Source organism: Cetorhinus maximus, chromosome 13 (genome assembly GCF_964194155.1).
Source record: "Cetorhinus maximus chromosome 13, sCetMax3.hap1.1, whole genome shotgun sequence".
NCBI lineage: Eukaryota > Metazoa > Chordata > Chondrichthyes > Lamniformes > Cetorhinidae > Cetorhinus > Cetorhinus maximus.
This window is the reverse complement of record NC_135891.1, coordinates 12,967,603-12,983,394: the sequence shown is the minus strand read 5'-3', so window position 1 is coordinate 12,983,394 and position 15,792 is coordinate 12,967,603. Positions and strand designations below refer to the sequence as shown.

The 15,792-nt window shown below is 43.9% G+C and overlaps 1 protein-coding gene across 3 annotated transcripts in view; it reads left to right on the top strand.

Annotated features, from left to right (window-relative positions):
• The window catches only part of plcg1 (phospholipase C, gamma 1), a 153,273-nt gene that overhangs the window by 41,759 nt on the left and 95,722 nt on the right, over positions 1-15,792 (top strand). For all 3 annotated transcript variants that reach the window (XM_078554975.1, XM_078554974.1, XM_078554977.1), the window contains 2 exons: positions 4,300-4,464; positions 5,206-5,299. In XM_078554975.1, coding sequence (XP_078411101.1) covers positions 4,300-4,464; positions 5,206-5,299 — 259 coding nt within the window. The remainder of the gene's footprint in view (positions 1-4,299; positions 4,465-5,205; positions 5,300-15,792) is intronic.

Below are 15,792 nucleotides of genomic sequence, written 5' to 3'. Positions count from 1 at the left end.
GCGAACTTGGTGCATACGCACAACTGAGCGCTGCATAAACCCCCCCTGAGGCACGCAGTTGTGTTGGTCCTCTTGAGAGAGAGAGAGAGAGAGAGAGAGCCTGTGGAATTGATCATGGAAAACAGAGAAATGGCACAGGCATTGAAGAGGTATTTTGTGTCTGTCTTCACGGTAGAGAACTTAGAAAACTTCCCAAAGATAATTGGAAATCAGGAGGTAATAAGAAGGGATGTGCTTAATACCATCACCATCACCAGGGAAAAGGTGCTAGGAAAACTATTAGACCTAAATGCTAAGAAGTGGCAGCAAAGGCAGTAGATGCATTGGTTATAATCTTCCAAAATTCCTTAGATTCCAGAAGGGTCCCAGTGGATTGGAAAATAGCTAATGTAACACCTTTATTCAAGAAAGGAGGGAGGCTGAAAGTAGGAAACTACAGGCCAGTTAGCCTAACATCTGTCACTGGAGAAGTGCTAGAATCTTTTATTAAGAAGGATATAGCAGAAAATCTTGATGTGATCAGGCAGAGCCAACGTGCCTTTGGGAAAGGAAAACCATGTTTAACTAATCTATTAGAGTTTTTTGACAAAGTAATATTCAAGGTGGATAAAGGGGAACCGGTAGATGTGGTGTACTTGGATTTCTAAAAGGTATTTGAAAAGGTGCCACATCAAAGGTTACTATTGATAAGAGCACATGGTGTAGGGTGTAACATATTAGCATGGATAAAGGATTACTTAGCTAACAGGAAGCAAAGAGTAGGGATAAATGGGTCTTTTCAGATTGGCAAGCTGTAACTAGTGGAGTGCCACAGGGATCAGTGCTGGGGCCTTAACTATTTACAATTTACATCATTGACTTGGATGAAGCGACCAAATGTATGGTAGTTAAATTTGCCAGTGATACCAAGACAGGTAGGAAAGTAAGTTGTCGAGGAGGTAGAGAATCTGCAAAGGGACATGGACAGGTTAAGAGTGGGCAAACGCTTGGCAGATTGGGTATAGCGTGGGTAAATGTGAACATGTCCATTTTGGTAGGAAGAATAGAAAGAAGTATAAGAACCTCAAACCTGTTAGACAATTGCAGAGGCTGACACTACTGCACTCTGGATCCCCTTACCTGCCTCAGCTATAGTCACACCCTCCTGTCCCTGACCACCGACCAAATCAGAAGACCCTATCCTAAGGATTGTGACCGCCTCCTGGAATAAAGCATCCAGATAACTTTTCCCTTCCCTGATGTGTCACAGTGTCTGTAGCTCAGCCTCCAGCTCAATGACTCTGAGCTGAAGCTCGTCAAGCCGCAGACGTGTTTGCCCTGGATCACACTCGTATCCAGCAACTCACACATGCTGCAGCCATGACACATCACATGTCCTTTCACCCTTACGTGTTTAAATTAGCTACTTAATTATTTTATTAAATTATTTATTTTCTTTTATGGTTCTATTCATCTTATCTCAAATTCCTGTAGTATTTTAAACATTAGGAAGACAATAGATCTTAACCACTCACCAGATAGTTGTCAAACAGCTCTAGCTTTTCCCCTGCAGTAGAGTAAGAACTAATTCCTACAGGGTGAAGAAATCAGAAAAAGCAAAGGAGCACCTTCTTCCCCTCCTCAACTAACTCCCTTAACTCACCAAACTCCAACACTCCGTTCAAGATCGCACTGCAGTGCAAGGTCACACTGAGATGTCTGAATTTATATGTTCTGAAACTAAAGGGACTAGCTGAGCCCAAGGACAGAGATACTAGTTCAAGCTTGTTTCCTTAATTAACTATCTACAGCTGCTCCCCATTGGACCAGCTTCCATCTCCCTGTTTGGGCCCCTGGATGAGATACAAACATAGGAATTAGGAGCAGGAATAGTGCTCAGCCCCTTGAGCCTGCTCTGCCATTCAATAAGATCATGACTGATCTAAATGTAAACTGGACCCCACATTCCTGGTACCGTCGATAACCTTTCACCCCCTTGTTAATCAGGAATCTACCTAGCTCTGCATTAAAAATATTCAGACTCTGCTTCCACCACCTTTAAGGAAGAGAGTTCCAAAGACACTCAACCCTCTGAGAGAAAAAAAATTCTTCTAATCTCTGTCATAAATGAGCGCCCCCTTATTTTTAAACAGTGATCCCTAGTTCTGGATTCTCCCACAAGAGGAAACGTCCTCTCCACGTCCACCCTGTCAAGACCCCTCAGGATCTTAAAAGTTTTTATTAAGTCGCCTCTTACTCTTCTAAATTCCAGTGGATACAACCCTAACCTGTCCAGCCTTTTCTCATAAGACAACCCACCCATTTCTCTGAACAACTTTTAACGCATTTACATCTTTCTTTAAAAAAGGAGACCAGTACTGTACACAGTTCTCCAGATATGGTCTCACCAATGCCCTGTACGACTGAAGCAGAACCTCCCTACTTTTATAATCAATTCACCTCACAATAAACGATAACATTCTATTAGCTTTCCTAATTACCAGCTGTACTAACCTTTTGTGATTCATGCACTAAGACGCCCAGATCCCTCTAAATCTCAGAACTCTGCAATCTCTCACCATTTAGATAATAAGCTTTTTTATTCTACCTGTTAAAATGAATGATTTCACATTTGCCCACATTATACGCCATTTGCCAGATCTTTGCCCACTCACTTAACCTACTCACTTAACCTACCTATGTCATTTTTCAACCTCCTTACATCCTCTTCACAATTTGCTATCCTACCCATCTTTGTGTTGTCAGCAAATTTAGCAACCATTCCTTCAGTCCCTTCATCCAAGTCATTTAAATAAATTATAAAGAGTTGAGGCCCCAGTACTGATCCCTGTGGCACACCACTCGTTACATTCAGTTGATAGCCTTCTCCCCTCTGAGTTGTAGATTTAACTCCCACCACAGAAACTTGAGTACACAAACCTAGGCTGACACTCCAGTACAGAGGGAGTGCTGCACTGTCAGAGATGCGGCGGTGATGCATCTGATGCATCGGTAATTCTGTCTGCCCTTTTTGATGAGCGTTATTTTAAAGAAGAGCGGAGGAGTTCTCCACACTGTACTAGCCAATGTATTTTACCTCAACCAACATCACTTTTAAAAAAACAAATCTGGTAATGATTGCATTGCTGTGAGTGGGAGCTTGCTGTGCTACATTTCCTACATTAAAACAGTGACATGCATGAAAAGAGTTTCATTGCCTGTGAAGCACTTTGGGACATCCTGTGGTTGTGAAAGGCACTATAGGTATGCAAGTCTTTCCATCCTCTTTTTCTCTTCTTTCTGTCTTCCTTTCTGAGATACAACAACAGCAACTTATATTTACACAGTGCCTTTAACGCAATGAAACATTCAAAGACGCTTCACAGGAGCATTGCAAAACAAAGTATGGCACGAGCCACATAAGGAGTAGTTAGGTTAGATGAGAGGGATGTTTTAAGGAGTATCTTAAAGGGGGAAAGCGAGGTGCAGAGGTGTCGGGAGAGAATTCCAAACCTCAGGGCCTAGACAATTGAAGGCATGCCACCAATCGTAGAGTAGTGCACAAGAGGTCAGAGTTAGAGATGAGATGAGAGACCTGAGGTCATACAGAACTTGAATCTTGCTGAAGAGAGGGGCATGTTGTCGGAGCTTTTCACCTTGCACTCATCAGGACAAATACAAGAATGCCAAATCTTAAACAATCACAATTTATACTACGGGATAAAACAGTGCTGATGTTGGCAAGTCAACTTTGATTGGCCATGGTGTTGCCATGGAGAGAGCAACGGGGAGCAATGAGCTCCCCAAGCTCCTGGGTAATTCAAAAAAGGCACAAGACTTGAACATAATCATTTTATTTGTAGAGAACGGGCCCCTGTGTCTGAATGTATGGCAGCACTTCTGGGAAATGTAATTGAGCCCCGTTACAAGCTCAACTGATTATTTTTAATTGGTTGTTAGTGTAGCTATTAGCGCACACAAGGCCTCAGTACTTTCCTGATTTTGTCCCGGGGCACTATTCCGAATGGCAACCTGAACTGTAAAATGAAAGGTTGGGATGCATTACGTTTAAGTTTAGATTGAAATAAAACCTGTTAACTTTCACCAGCAAAGCTGAAAACTAATGCATCCTCCTCGTGCCTTGCAAAACTTGACCTGTATGGACAGCTGTATCAGCTCCTGAACCAGCAAGATCATACACCAGCAGCCATATTGTGATTTAAACCTTTGGTGTATAAACCAGAAATGTATGGAGACAGATTTGCATCAAAAAGCACAACCAACACTCTTGATTTGGTAAATCTTTTTCTTCTCTTTCAGTTGATATTCGAGAAATAAAAGAGATTCGTTCAGGAAGAAATTCCCGGGATTTTGAGCGATACCAGGATGATCCAGCCAAGCCTGATTTATCCCGGCCTGATTTAGCTCACTGTTTTGTCATTCTCTATGGAATGGAATTCCGACTAAAAACTCTCAGCCTAGCAGGTAATTTTATGAGTCCTGCAAAGTTCCTTTCTACACTTTTTGTAGTTGATTCAGAATCAGTCGGTTTTTTCAGTTCATACTAGTGCCTCACAATAGTTTTAGCTCAGTGTCATATTTGCAGCCTTCGTTTTATGATTATTTTCCCATAATCTTTAGCTCATCTTAGACAGAGCAATCAGCACATGACCTGGCTTCTATCTTTGTCTGGCATTCTCTGTGATTGCCTGGCAATGGTCAAGGTTAGCTGAGGGGGAGGGAGGGTCAAGAGAGAATGGAGAGAGGGAAGACACTTGTGAACAAATGTGTTCTCTCTTCTAATTGCCTCAGCACAGAAGAACTTGGGAACTGGCCATCAGTGCGCACCAGCTTCCCAAGCACAATTTAGTAGTAAGTTAATGGCACTTTTGGAAGACTGATGCAATATTCTCACACTGCCAGTAACTGGCTCCAGTGTGTTTGATACAAGAGTCAACAACATGTTACAGTTTATTAGTGGAGGTCTAAACTGCTGGAGAAGGACAATTCTGTTCCAGTCAGCTAGCCAGCCAATCTGGCAATCGTATATAGATATGAAAGAATGATTCACTGTTGAATGTTAAGTCAAATTGCTTGATTGCGTGCAGATGTTGCACTGATTGGACACCAGTGCCAGCATAAGCCAGCAGGCTACTATATTCAGTCAGTTTTTGAGAATGGCTTTGTACTTCTCTTCATGCTTTCTTTTTGTCACGCTCTTCATAGCTACTTCAGAGGAAGAGATGAACATGTGGATAACTGGGCTGAACTGGCTTTTGGCAGACACCATGAAATCACCAACTCCACTTCAGATAGAAAGGTAAGAAAACTAAGGCAGCCCCTTTGGAATGGCATCAGTGGGACAGGGTGTTTGTTTGGACTGGCTAAGTCTTGGACGCCTGGAGTGAACCATTGACTGTGTATCTAGCCAACGCAGATATTTGATACAACTGAATATTCACAGGAAGAGGATTGTTCCTTCTCAGTAACTTGAGTGCAGAATCATACAGCACAGAAGGAGGCCATTCAGCCCATTGTGGCTCGCCAGCTCTTTTAACTAGCCTTCGCCTGTAAACATGCAGATTTACCCTTTTCAACTATATATCCAATTTCCTTTTGAAAATTACTGTTGAATCTGTTTGCTCTGCCTTTTCAAGAAAATCACCTTCAGCAATGATTAGAAACTGCGCACCCTGTCCCCCAACCCTTCGCAGAGCCATTTGTCAACCAGCCACACGTGCCTGATTCCAGGACCCTTTCAAGCCATTCTGCAGCGTGGTGAGATGGTTTACACTCTGAAGCTACTCTGACATTGCAGCAACTTTCATGCCTTACAGTTTGAGCCTAAAAGCACTTGAAAATAAGTATAGTCTCCTTTTGAATTCAAAATCAATTCAAATTATCTGATAACTCAATTTATTTTACATTTCCATTCTCCGTATTTATGTTGCTCACCACAAAATATTGGAAAATTCAAAATTTGTAGCATAAAATGTCTTCAGGTTATTAGGAGTGGATTGAAATCTGACTACCGGTCACACATTAACAGGATTGCCATTTTACAGTGATTAAAGTAATTAACGTTCCATTTTTGTTACATGGAAATCTGGGCTTGTTACTTGTGTTTTTCAGCATCACTTTGCAGTATATCCCATTAAAAGAATGGAAGATCATAAGAAATGGGAGTGGAAGTAGATCATTTGACCATATGCCTTTGTCATTGAATAAGATCATGGCTGATCTTTGACCTCAACTCCACCTTCCAGCCCAACCCCCATATCTCTTGATTCCCCTAGAGTCTAAAAACCTATCTCGGCCCTGAATATACTCAAGGACCAAACATCCACCGCCCCCTGGGGTAGAGAATGGAGTACATTTTGAATTTGATCCACAAGCTTTTTAGTGACAAGTTAATCAAAACTCTGCTTCAGTTATGAGAGATTATGGGATTGTTTTGGGTTTTTGACACCATATGCTCAGAGGAACTTGATACCAATGCTGGCTAACTCAGCTGCTAATTGAGGCTTATGTCCTAGCAACGATCTGTGTTGTAAATTTCCATGCCCATATTGAGAATGGAAGCTGCAGCTTGGCAGTAGGGTGTAATTATAGCAGGACAAGGTTATGTGGGCAAAGGGTGGAAATATAAAAGATGGGGGTAGAACATGTGTCTCTGAAATGGGACTGAATTAGTTATGAGTCTGATCAGTCCATGTCAACTAATTCCACTTCACCTGAAGACTACACTTGGTTCAGACTCCCTCTGTGTAACACCTTGGCAGACCCAGCAATGAGTGTTTAAAAGTTGAAAAATTACTTCTTACTTTCACTTTCTCTCTTTTGTCTCATGCCCTCTCTCTCTCTCTCTCCTAATTTTTATTGATTTCCATCTCTTTTCTGTTTCTTTCTGTCTCACTTTCTCTTTATTTCTCTCTTGCTTTCTTTTTGTCTCTCTCATTCTCTCTCTCTCTGTCTCTCTCTCTATCCTTTCTCTCTCTGTCCCTCCTTTCTCCCATGCTCTCTTTTTCTGTATCTTATTCTTTCTCATGTGTTCTCATATTCTCTCTGTATTTCCACATAATGCGTCTATTGGCTTCTGAGTGCAAACTTGCTGCAGGGCTTGACTGAAAAACACAAGGACTAGGGACAGTGGGATTAGGGTTGCCAACTGTGATTAAATGTATTCTTGGAGCTTTTATCACTTGACTTTCCCCAACTCTCCAGCCAGTAGTCGGCCAACACATCCACCCTTGTGACAGACTGCCTTTCTACGCCAATTGGAAAGCAAAAAGACTCATTACCCAATTGGATGATGCATGACTGCCAGCCAAACACTTTTTTTCTCCCATTTCAAAATTTTTATATTTGGTAAAGAGAAGTGTTCAAAGAAAATGACAAAAAACTGTCTTCAATGTCCCTATGATTTTTCTCCAGCGTTGCACACACAGCAGTGTCCTGGAGATTGATCTTCAATTCCTGGAGACACCTGGCCAATCCTGGAAGGTTGGCAACCTTAAGTGGGATATATGTAGTAGGAGTGTGCGGAGTTTCCAGTTCCTGAATCTGTGACTTGAGAGAGGAGTAACCTCACGTTCAGATCCAGAAACAGCTTTGTGTTTATCTCTGGGTTTTGAGTTTCCTGCCAATTTTCTGAAGAAGGAGCCTTTTTTTATTCTTTCATGGGATGTGGGTGTCGCTGGCTAGGCCAGCATTTGTTCCCCATCCCTAATTGCCCTGGAGAAGGTGGTGGTGAGCTGCCTTCTTGAACCGTTGCAGTCCATGTGGTGTATGTACACCCACATGGACTGATGTAAGGAAGGGAGTTCCAGGATTTTGACCCAGCAACAGTGAAGGAACGGCGATATATTTACAAGTCAGTTGTGAGTGGCTTGGAGGGCAATTTGCAGGTGGTGGTGTTCCCATGTATCTGCTGCCTTTGTCCTTCTAGATGATAGAGGCCGTGGATTTGGAAGGCACCGTCGAAGGAGGCTTGGAGAGTTACTGCAGTTCATCTTGTAAATGGCACACACTGCTGCCACTGTACGTTGCTGGTGGAGGGAGTGAATGTTTAAGTTGGTGGATGTGGTGCCAATCAAGTGGATTGCTTTGTCCTGGATGGTGTCAAGCTTCATGAGCATTGTAGGAGCCACACTCATTCAGGCATGTGGAGAGCATTCCATCACAGTCCTGATGTCTTGTAGATGGTGGACAGGCTTTGGGGATTCAGTAGGTGAGTTACTTGCATCAAAATTCCTAGCCTCAGACTTGCTCTTGTAGTCACAGTATTTAAATGGCTGGTCCAGTTCAGTTTCTGGTCAGTGGTAGCACCCAGGATGTTAGTGGGGGATTCAGCAATGGTAATGACATTGAATGTTATGGGGTGATGGTTAGATTCTCCTTTGTTGGAGATGGTCATTCCCTGGCACTTGTGTGGCACGAATGTTATTTGCTGCTTATCACCCCAAGCCTGAATGTTGTCCAGGCCTTGCTGCACTTGGACATGAACTGCTTCAGTATCTGAAGAGTTGCGAATGGTGCTGAACATTGTGCAATCATCAGTGAACATCCCCACTTCTGATCTTATGATAAAGGGGAGGTCATTGATGAAGCAGCTGAAGATGGTTGGGCCTGGAGCACTACCCTGAGGAACTCCTGCAGTGATGTCCTGGGACTGAGATGCTTGACTTCCAACAACCACAACCATCTTCTTTTGTGCTAGGTATGACTCCAACCAGTGGAGAGCTTTACCCCTGATTCCCATTGACTTCAATTTTGCTAGGGCTCCTTGATGCCACTTCAGTCAAATGCTGCCTTGATGTCAAGGGCAGTCACACTCACCTCACCTCTGGAGTTTAGTTATTTTGTCCATGTTTGGACCAAGGCTGTAATGAGGTCAGGAGCTGAGTGGCCCTGGCAGAACCCAAACCGAGCATCAGTGAGCAGGTTATTACTGTGTAAGTGCCACTTGATAGCACTGTCGACAATGCCTTCTGTCACTTTGCTGCACTTTTAAAATTAAACACAATTATTTTGGCAGCTTCTGTACATTGTGCGTTCCAGTAATCACTGTGTAACCTCTGTTAATTTTATTTTACACGATTGTGCAAATTGCAACTTGCTCATGTAGTGTAACATTTTTGTTTTCCATTATTCAAGAGTCACCTTCCAACGCTGAACTAAAATTAGCTGCAAGTAATAAACAGGTGGACGAAAAATTTATCTGGTTGCCTGAGATGGGTCAGCATTCCCACATGATTTACTTGGGTACTCAGATGTTCGTAACATTGTAGAAAAATTGCACCTTTACCTTTTACCCATTTTTCTCTCCTCTCCAGAGGATACCGGCTCAAACTGAGGTGCAGTTTCATGCTGGGGGGGGGTGGGTGACAGCTGTCAACCAGCTCTTACGTACGTTGGTACCTTACCTTGGCTACTGTTCATATAGGAGCCGAGATACTGAGTGTTGGCAGCCCACCCAACAGTGGGGAAGGACCTATCACAGCATCATTGCACCGATCATCTCCAGGCAGCCACTTAGGAACACGAGTAAGCCATTCAGCCCCTCAAGCCTGTTCTGCCCGTCAATTGGATCATGGCTGATCTCTATCTCAATTCCACCTGAGACTGAATCCACACGCAAAACAGCCCCGAGTCCCCAGCAAGGAGCCCTGACTCCTGACTCCTGCCAAGCCAGTGTAAGTTGTCACCGCTGCCATGGAACTATAATTCCTGGTAGGCTGCAGCCCCTGAGGTCATTTGCACGCGTGCTGACCGGGAACTGGCCGGCACGTGCGCAGTTGATCTTCCGGCGTTCTTTCTAGCTGGAGAACGGCCCTGCTCATGTGCGCAGAGGAAAATGCCTTAAAGGGACCAAACCCCCGCCAAGCCACATGAAACTATAGGTCGGGTGACCGGAGCAGGAGCGCCATTACAGAGGAGGTGGCCCACACTGCAATGGGGGCAGGAGGTAAGGCCCCAGAACTTCAAGTAAACTTCAAGTTGAAGAAACCTCAAAGTGAACGAAAGAGCTGCAAAGGGAGCAGACTTGAAGCAACGTGGGCTTGAAAGAAGCCGCGAAGATCTGAGGAGGCAGCCGAAGGTTGGTGATGCCTTACAGTGGGCCTTTGGAGCAGCAGTGTTCTGCCTAACAGCTGAAGGTCTGAAAGTGTACTTGGAAGGTGAAGCTTGAGTGTGCATGCGGGTACAGAATAATCGCAGATGATGAGACTGAACAATGTGTCAAAACTACTTTCCGTTTCCAGCGCGACCTCATTGCATGCTGTCGTCGCCTACTTAGTGTCTACGTATTTTGTTTTTTTTTCCCTGACGCCCGGCTCTCAAGACCTCAAAGTGGCGGGTTAACAACTCATAAAATAAAACAACCTAAAATTCATTGGCCTACTCAGTACTCACTGCCAGCCTGAAGATAAAAAGGCCTCAGTCAGAATTGCTAACAGCTGCCCACAGGAAACAGGACAGTTTCTAAAATCTCCCAGCCCAAGAGCCTACAACATGTGTAATTGGGGGAAACACCAAACAAACTTTCGAAACCGCCTGATAGCAACACGATGATCTCGAAACAAAAAAGCATTACCTCCTACTTTCGTAGAGAAAGTGAAGAGAGTAAAGAGCTTTCAAGTACAGTCATACTGAGTGACAATGGAGGGGAGAGCTCCAATGCTGCAGCTGCCTCAGAGTCAAAACTGACCCCACAGTGTACACCTGAAACTGAGCTCGATAGAGTGGCAGGCCTGAGTGGATGTGTGGGCAGAGGAAATGTGCAAGAGGTAAAAAGAGACATATCCTTGGTTGGACTATAAGGATATAAAAAAACTTGGGTGTAAAGTGTGTGCAAATATTAGTAGCTTATCACTTTTCACTTCCAAGGGACTGAGACTTCCGAATGAATGGCGTTCGTACCCCGAGATATCCAATGGATCCAGCTGGGGTGCATGTTTAAAATCTCTCAGAAAAGAAAATTGTAGAACATCAGCTATCAAAAGCTCACATCACTGCATCACATGTCGCTGGAGAAGCAGAGGATGACACTCTTGGAAAAATTTGTGACCACCTCAAAGCATCGCATCTAAAGGTGACTTGTGCAGTTTTCCGCTCTGCATGCTACCCGGCTCAAAACAACAAACTTGTACTCTTGACTGCTTTGGCTTGCTGGAACTTCAAAGTGCGAACGGCGTTGACACGGGAATCGGGTTGCATTCCCGCTACAGTGCTGCAGAAATTATTGACCGCATAGCTACCCAGGTGAGGAAGAAAATTTGCCAGCGTATCAAAGTAAGTGAGGGTAAAATTTGGATTCTTATTGATGAATCTACAAGCCTAAGTAACAAAACTGCTCCAGTCGTTTGCTTGAAACGTGAGAGTGATAAGAAGGATGATCCACACTTATAGATCTGATTGAACTTGAGATCAAAAAGCTGATACAATATTTGAGTATCTTCTTGAATGCCTCGCGAAGCATGGCTTTGATGACTCCTAACTGAAGCTGCATCTGGTAGCGTTTGCTAGTGATGGAGCGAGTGTGATGCCAGACATCAAATCAGGTGTAGCTCACAGACTTATGGAGCAATATCCAGATATTATTACTTGGTATTGCCTGAACCATAGGTTAGAACTTGCAGTGGGCGACTCAATGACAGAAGTTAGTGGAGTGAACCATTTATACTCTGTATAACAGATCACCCCTCAATCAGAGGCAACTGGCAGAATGCACCGCTGAATTAGAACTACAAATTTCCAAAATAGGCTGCAATTTAAGTACCAGATGGGTATCAAGTTCATTTCGAACAGTGTCAACTGTGTGGTGCAACTATAAAGCATTACGCGCTCATTTTGAACTGGCAATGAAAGATGAAACAAGGTCAGCCTCTGACAGGAAAACCTATGAGAGTCTGTTAAAGAGAATTTCCTTGAAACAGTTTCTCTTAGACATTACAAGAACTCGGCATACTCCTGAGCGTTTGCAGAAACGCACTACAACGATTGTGTATACAGACAATCTGATCCTTTTGCAGCATAAGCGTTTCATGTGGATTGAAAGAGCAACCTGGCACAAAAACTCTTGAGGCCAAAGCTGCAGTCACACAGGGAAAGTTTTTTAAGAATGGTCTCGTCAAGGAGCAACAGTAAGATTATCAGCATCAACCATCAGCAGTTTCTCAGCAGCCCCCTTAGTAATTTAGAAAATCGAAAGTTCACAACCGTGTCATTGAAAGGCTCTCATTCAGCCTCTGCAGCCCAATCGAGTTATGCATCTCTGATCGACCGATTTGTGCGTTCTTGACAAAGACTATTGGCCAGCTGAAATACCACCAGGTTATGGAGAATTGGCAATAGCTGCTCTCTGCAAGCAGCCATCTACCTCTGTAATCAATGCATTCGGAGATTATGGGGAGAAAGCTAGACAACGCACTTCCCAGGATTTACGACCATTACTAAATTGCATACTAGTAATTCCAAGCAGCGCTGCAGATTGTGAGCGTGGATTCAATCGAATGAACTTAATTATAACACCAACACACTCAAGAATTCTCATAAGCTGTGTATCATTACTCATGCTTGTCAGACTACATGGACCCCCTCCCTACCCGCCACTCCTGATGCATTGGGATCCAATAGCGTAAATCATAACCCGGCTGCAATGTCACTGATCGGCAGAGGACTCGAGGACAAGACCAGCCTCCCCCCCTATCACGAGTGTGGAACCAAACTCCTTGTGGAAATTATTGTGAAGTGTTGGTTGCAAAAAAATTCAAGAAGTATAATGGTATCAAGTTTTTGGAAGTTTGTGGTGATAAAGCCTCCAGAGGGTCTATTGATGAGCTTGCTGTGCTAGTGTCAGAAGAAAACCCTTTGCCTGAGAAAATTTACAATGCTGACGAAAGGAGTCTGTTCTGGCGACACACCCCTAGGAAAACACTAGCAACTGCTAAGGAGAGTGCACCAACGATGTAAAGGATGCTAAGGATAGGTTTGACTGTCCTTGGTTGTGCCAATGTGGCTGCCACACACACATGTAAATTGGCTGTAATTGGGAAGAGCAAATGCACCAGGGGCTTCAAGGGTATTCGGGCATTACCTGTTCACTATTATGCCATTGAGAGTGCCTGGTGACCAGGGACATGTTTTCTGGTTGGTTTCACAACCACTTTGTACCAGAGGCACGTGTAGCTGGACTTGAAGGAAACTGTAAAATCATGTTGCTCCTGGACAATTGTTAAGCACGTTCCCCCTGCTGAACTCTTGCAGAATCGCAGATGGTGCCACGGGTGGGAACTTATTACAGGTACCCTGTGATACATCTTACTTTTATAGCCATTTTATTGACTTTAGACTATAGCTAGCCTAGGCTTAGGCTATTGTAATGTAAGTAGGCCTAGTCCTATATGCTGAAACTGAAATGATCTGAAATCCGTGTGTGGGGGCACATGTTGTTCTGTGCAAGTGGCCTCAAAATAATTAGGGGTGAGGAGGCAGTCTCCAGAAGAGATGAGGCTAGATGGAGATGGGAGGGTGTGTGTGAGAGAGTGAGTGGTGATGTCCCTTGAGCTGGCAGTGAGTGAGATGCCAGTGAATGTGTGATGGACTTGAGTGTGTGAGTTTAGAGTAATGAAATGCTTGCCTTACCCTGGTGGTACAGATGAGATCATTCATCCTCTTTCTGCACAGGATGGCCAACCTCTTCTGTGCAGCATTGGCACTGACCTCCACTGCCACCAGCTCCCAAGCCAGAATGGTGAGATTGCTGGACCTCCTGCAGCCAGAGCAGAGGTGGAGGACATCAGGGTGGGCCTCCAAAAGGCATTCCAGTGACAGGTCACTGAACTCTTCTTGGCTTTCAGAGCCATGTCTTCACTGGAGCAGCCCTGGGCTGCGAGTATTGAGAACTGTGTGTGCGGCTACAGTTTAGATATGGCACCCAGAGTGAGGAAACAGTTTGGTAACAGCGTGGTGGACGAATCAGAGGCCGCCCGCCAGTGAGACGCGTGTTTCCTGTGGCTGTATAATTAACAAGGCGGGAAGTGGTCAATATGGCACGAAAAGCTGCCATTGCGAATGGTGGGTAAAACCTTTTTCCCGCCCGCTACCGCACTTAGTGCAAATCTGGGATGATTCCACCCTTAACCTAGGCCTGGATTTTGAGTCCAGTAGAATAATTACTATGCTACCGCACCCTTTACCTCCATAGTCCTTAATACTCTTCCCTAACAAAAACCTAACAATCTCAGTTTTGACAATGTTGAACTTCCCAGCAGGAGTCAGTGGAAAGTGATTTGATGCAGAAACCCTGGCTGATTTTTAACCTTTCCAAGTCCAGAAGTTTTTGAGGCCAACTTTAGCACTTCCTGCAGTAGCCCTGTCAGGTCAGCACGGTTGAGGAGACCTGATGTAAATAAGATGGCTCCATGTTTTTCACTCCAGGGAGTAGTTTCCTGTTTCTACTCTGTTGAATTATTTTAACATTTTAAATACCTCTATCTTCAGTACTCAAAGGAGTACAGGCCAAGTTTACACAATCTGTCTTCATAATTTAACCTACTAAGCCAAGTTCAAGCCATTTAGCAATTTTCTGATAATGGCTTCCATTATCAGAAAATTATTTCAGCAGTCACGTTTTTGTAATATAAATACTGCCTGTCCCCCCTCCCCCATCCCCAAAGTATTTGAACCATCAGCAGAGAATCCATAATGGGTGAAATCTATATACCCATGACGATTTGTACAAGTCTGAGCACACTTCCCAGGGTTTGAAGTTATGACTCACTAATCTGCACAGACTTGTGTTCACTTCCTGGGAGACCTGCAGCAGCCAGTGAAAACCTATCGCTTGTACAGATTTCCTGTCACACCAACAATACTAACTTGAACCACTCACCCAATTGAACAGGGGAAGCAGGCAGTTAACGGAGATATCTAGTCATATCTTATGAGCAACATTTGCCGTGACTTTGCTGGCATCTTGAAAGGAGTGCAGGGAGAGAATATTTTGCTAGCCAGGATGACATCTTAATTAAAAGCAAAAAAAACTGCAGATGCTGGAAATCCAAAACAAAAATAAAAACACCTGGAAAAACTCAGCAGGTCCGGCAGCATCTGCGGAGAGGAGCACAGTCAACGTTTCGAGTCCGTCTGACTCTCCAACTGAAGACATCTTAATTTGTTGGCAACATGGTTGCTGGAAATCATACATTGTGATCAATAGGGCTCCACCCCACTCTCATTTGATAAAACTGTATGAGGTGAATTGACTTGGGGTGTCTCAACCCAATTCCTGATCGATGTAAATCTGCAGTGAATATTCTCTTTGTGAAAGCCAGGTGGTAAAGGATAGACATGGAGCCTATCTTTATATACTTTTATGAGCATTTATTTATTTATTACAAACATGTAGCTCCTCACACAACAACTCTCAGTCCCTATTTATGGGCAGTGGCGTAGTGGAATTGTCACTGGACTATTAATCTGGAGACCCAGGTTCAAATCCCACCACAGCAGATGGTGACATTTGAATTCAATAAAAGGATTAAAAAGCCTGGTGATGATCATGAAACCATTGTCCATTATTGTAAGAACCCATCTGGTTCACTAATTTCCTGCAGGGAAGTAAATCTGCTGTCCTTACTTGGTCTGGCCAACATGTGACTCCAGACCCAACCAGCAATGTGGTTGATTCTTAAGTGCCCTCTGAAATGGCCTAGCAAGTCACTCAGTTTTCAAGGGCAATTAGGGATGGCAATAAATGCTGGCCTAGACAGCGACGTCCACACTCCATGAACGAATCAAAAAAAAACCTGC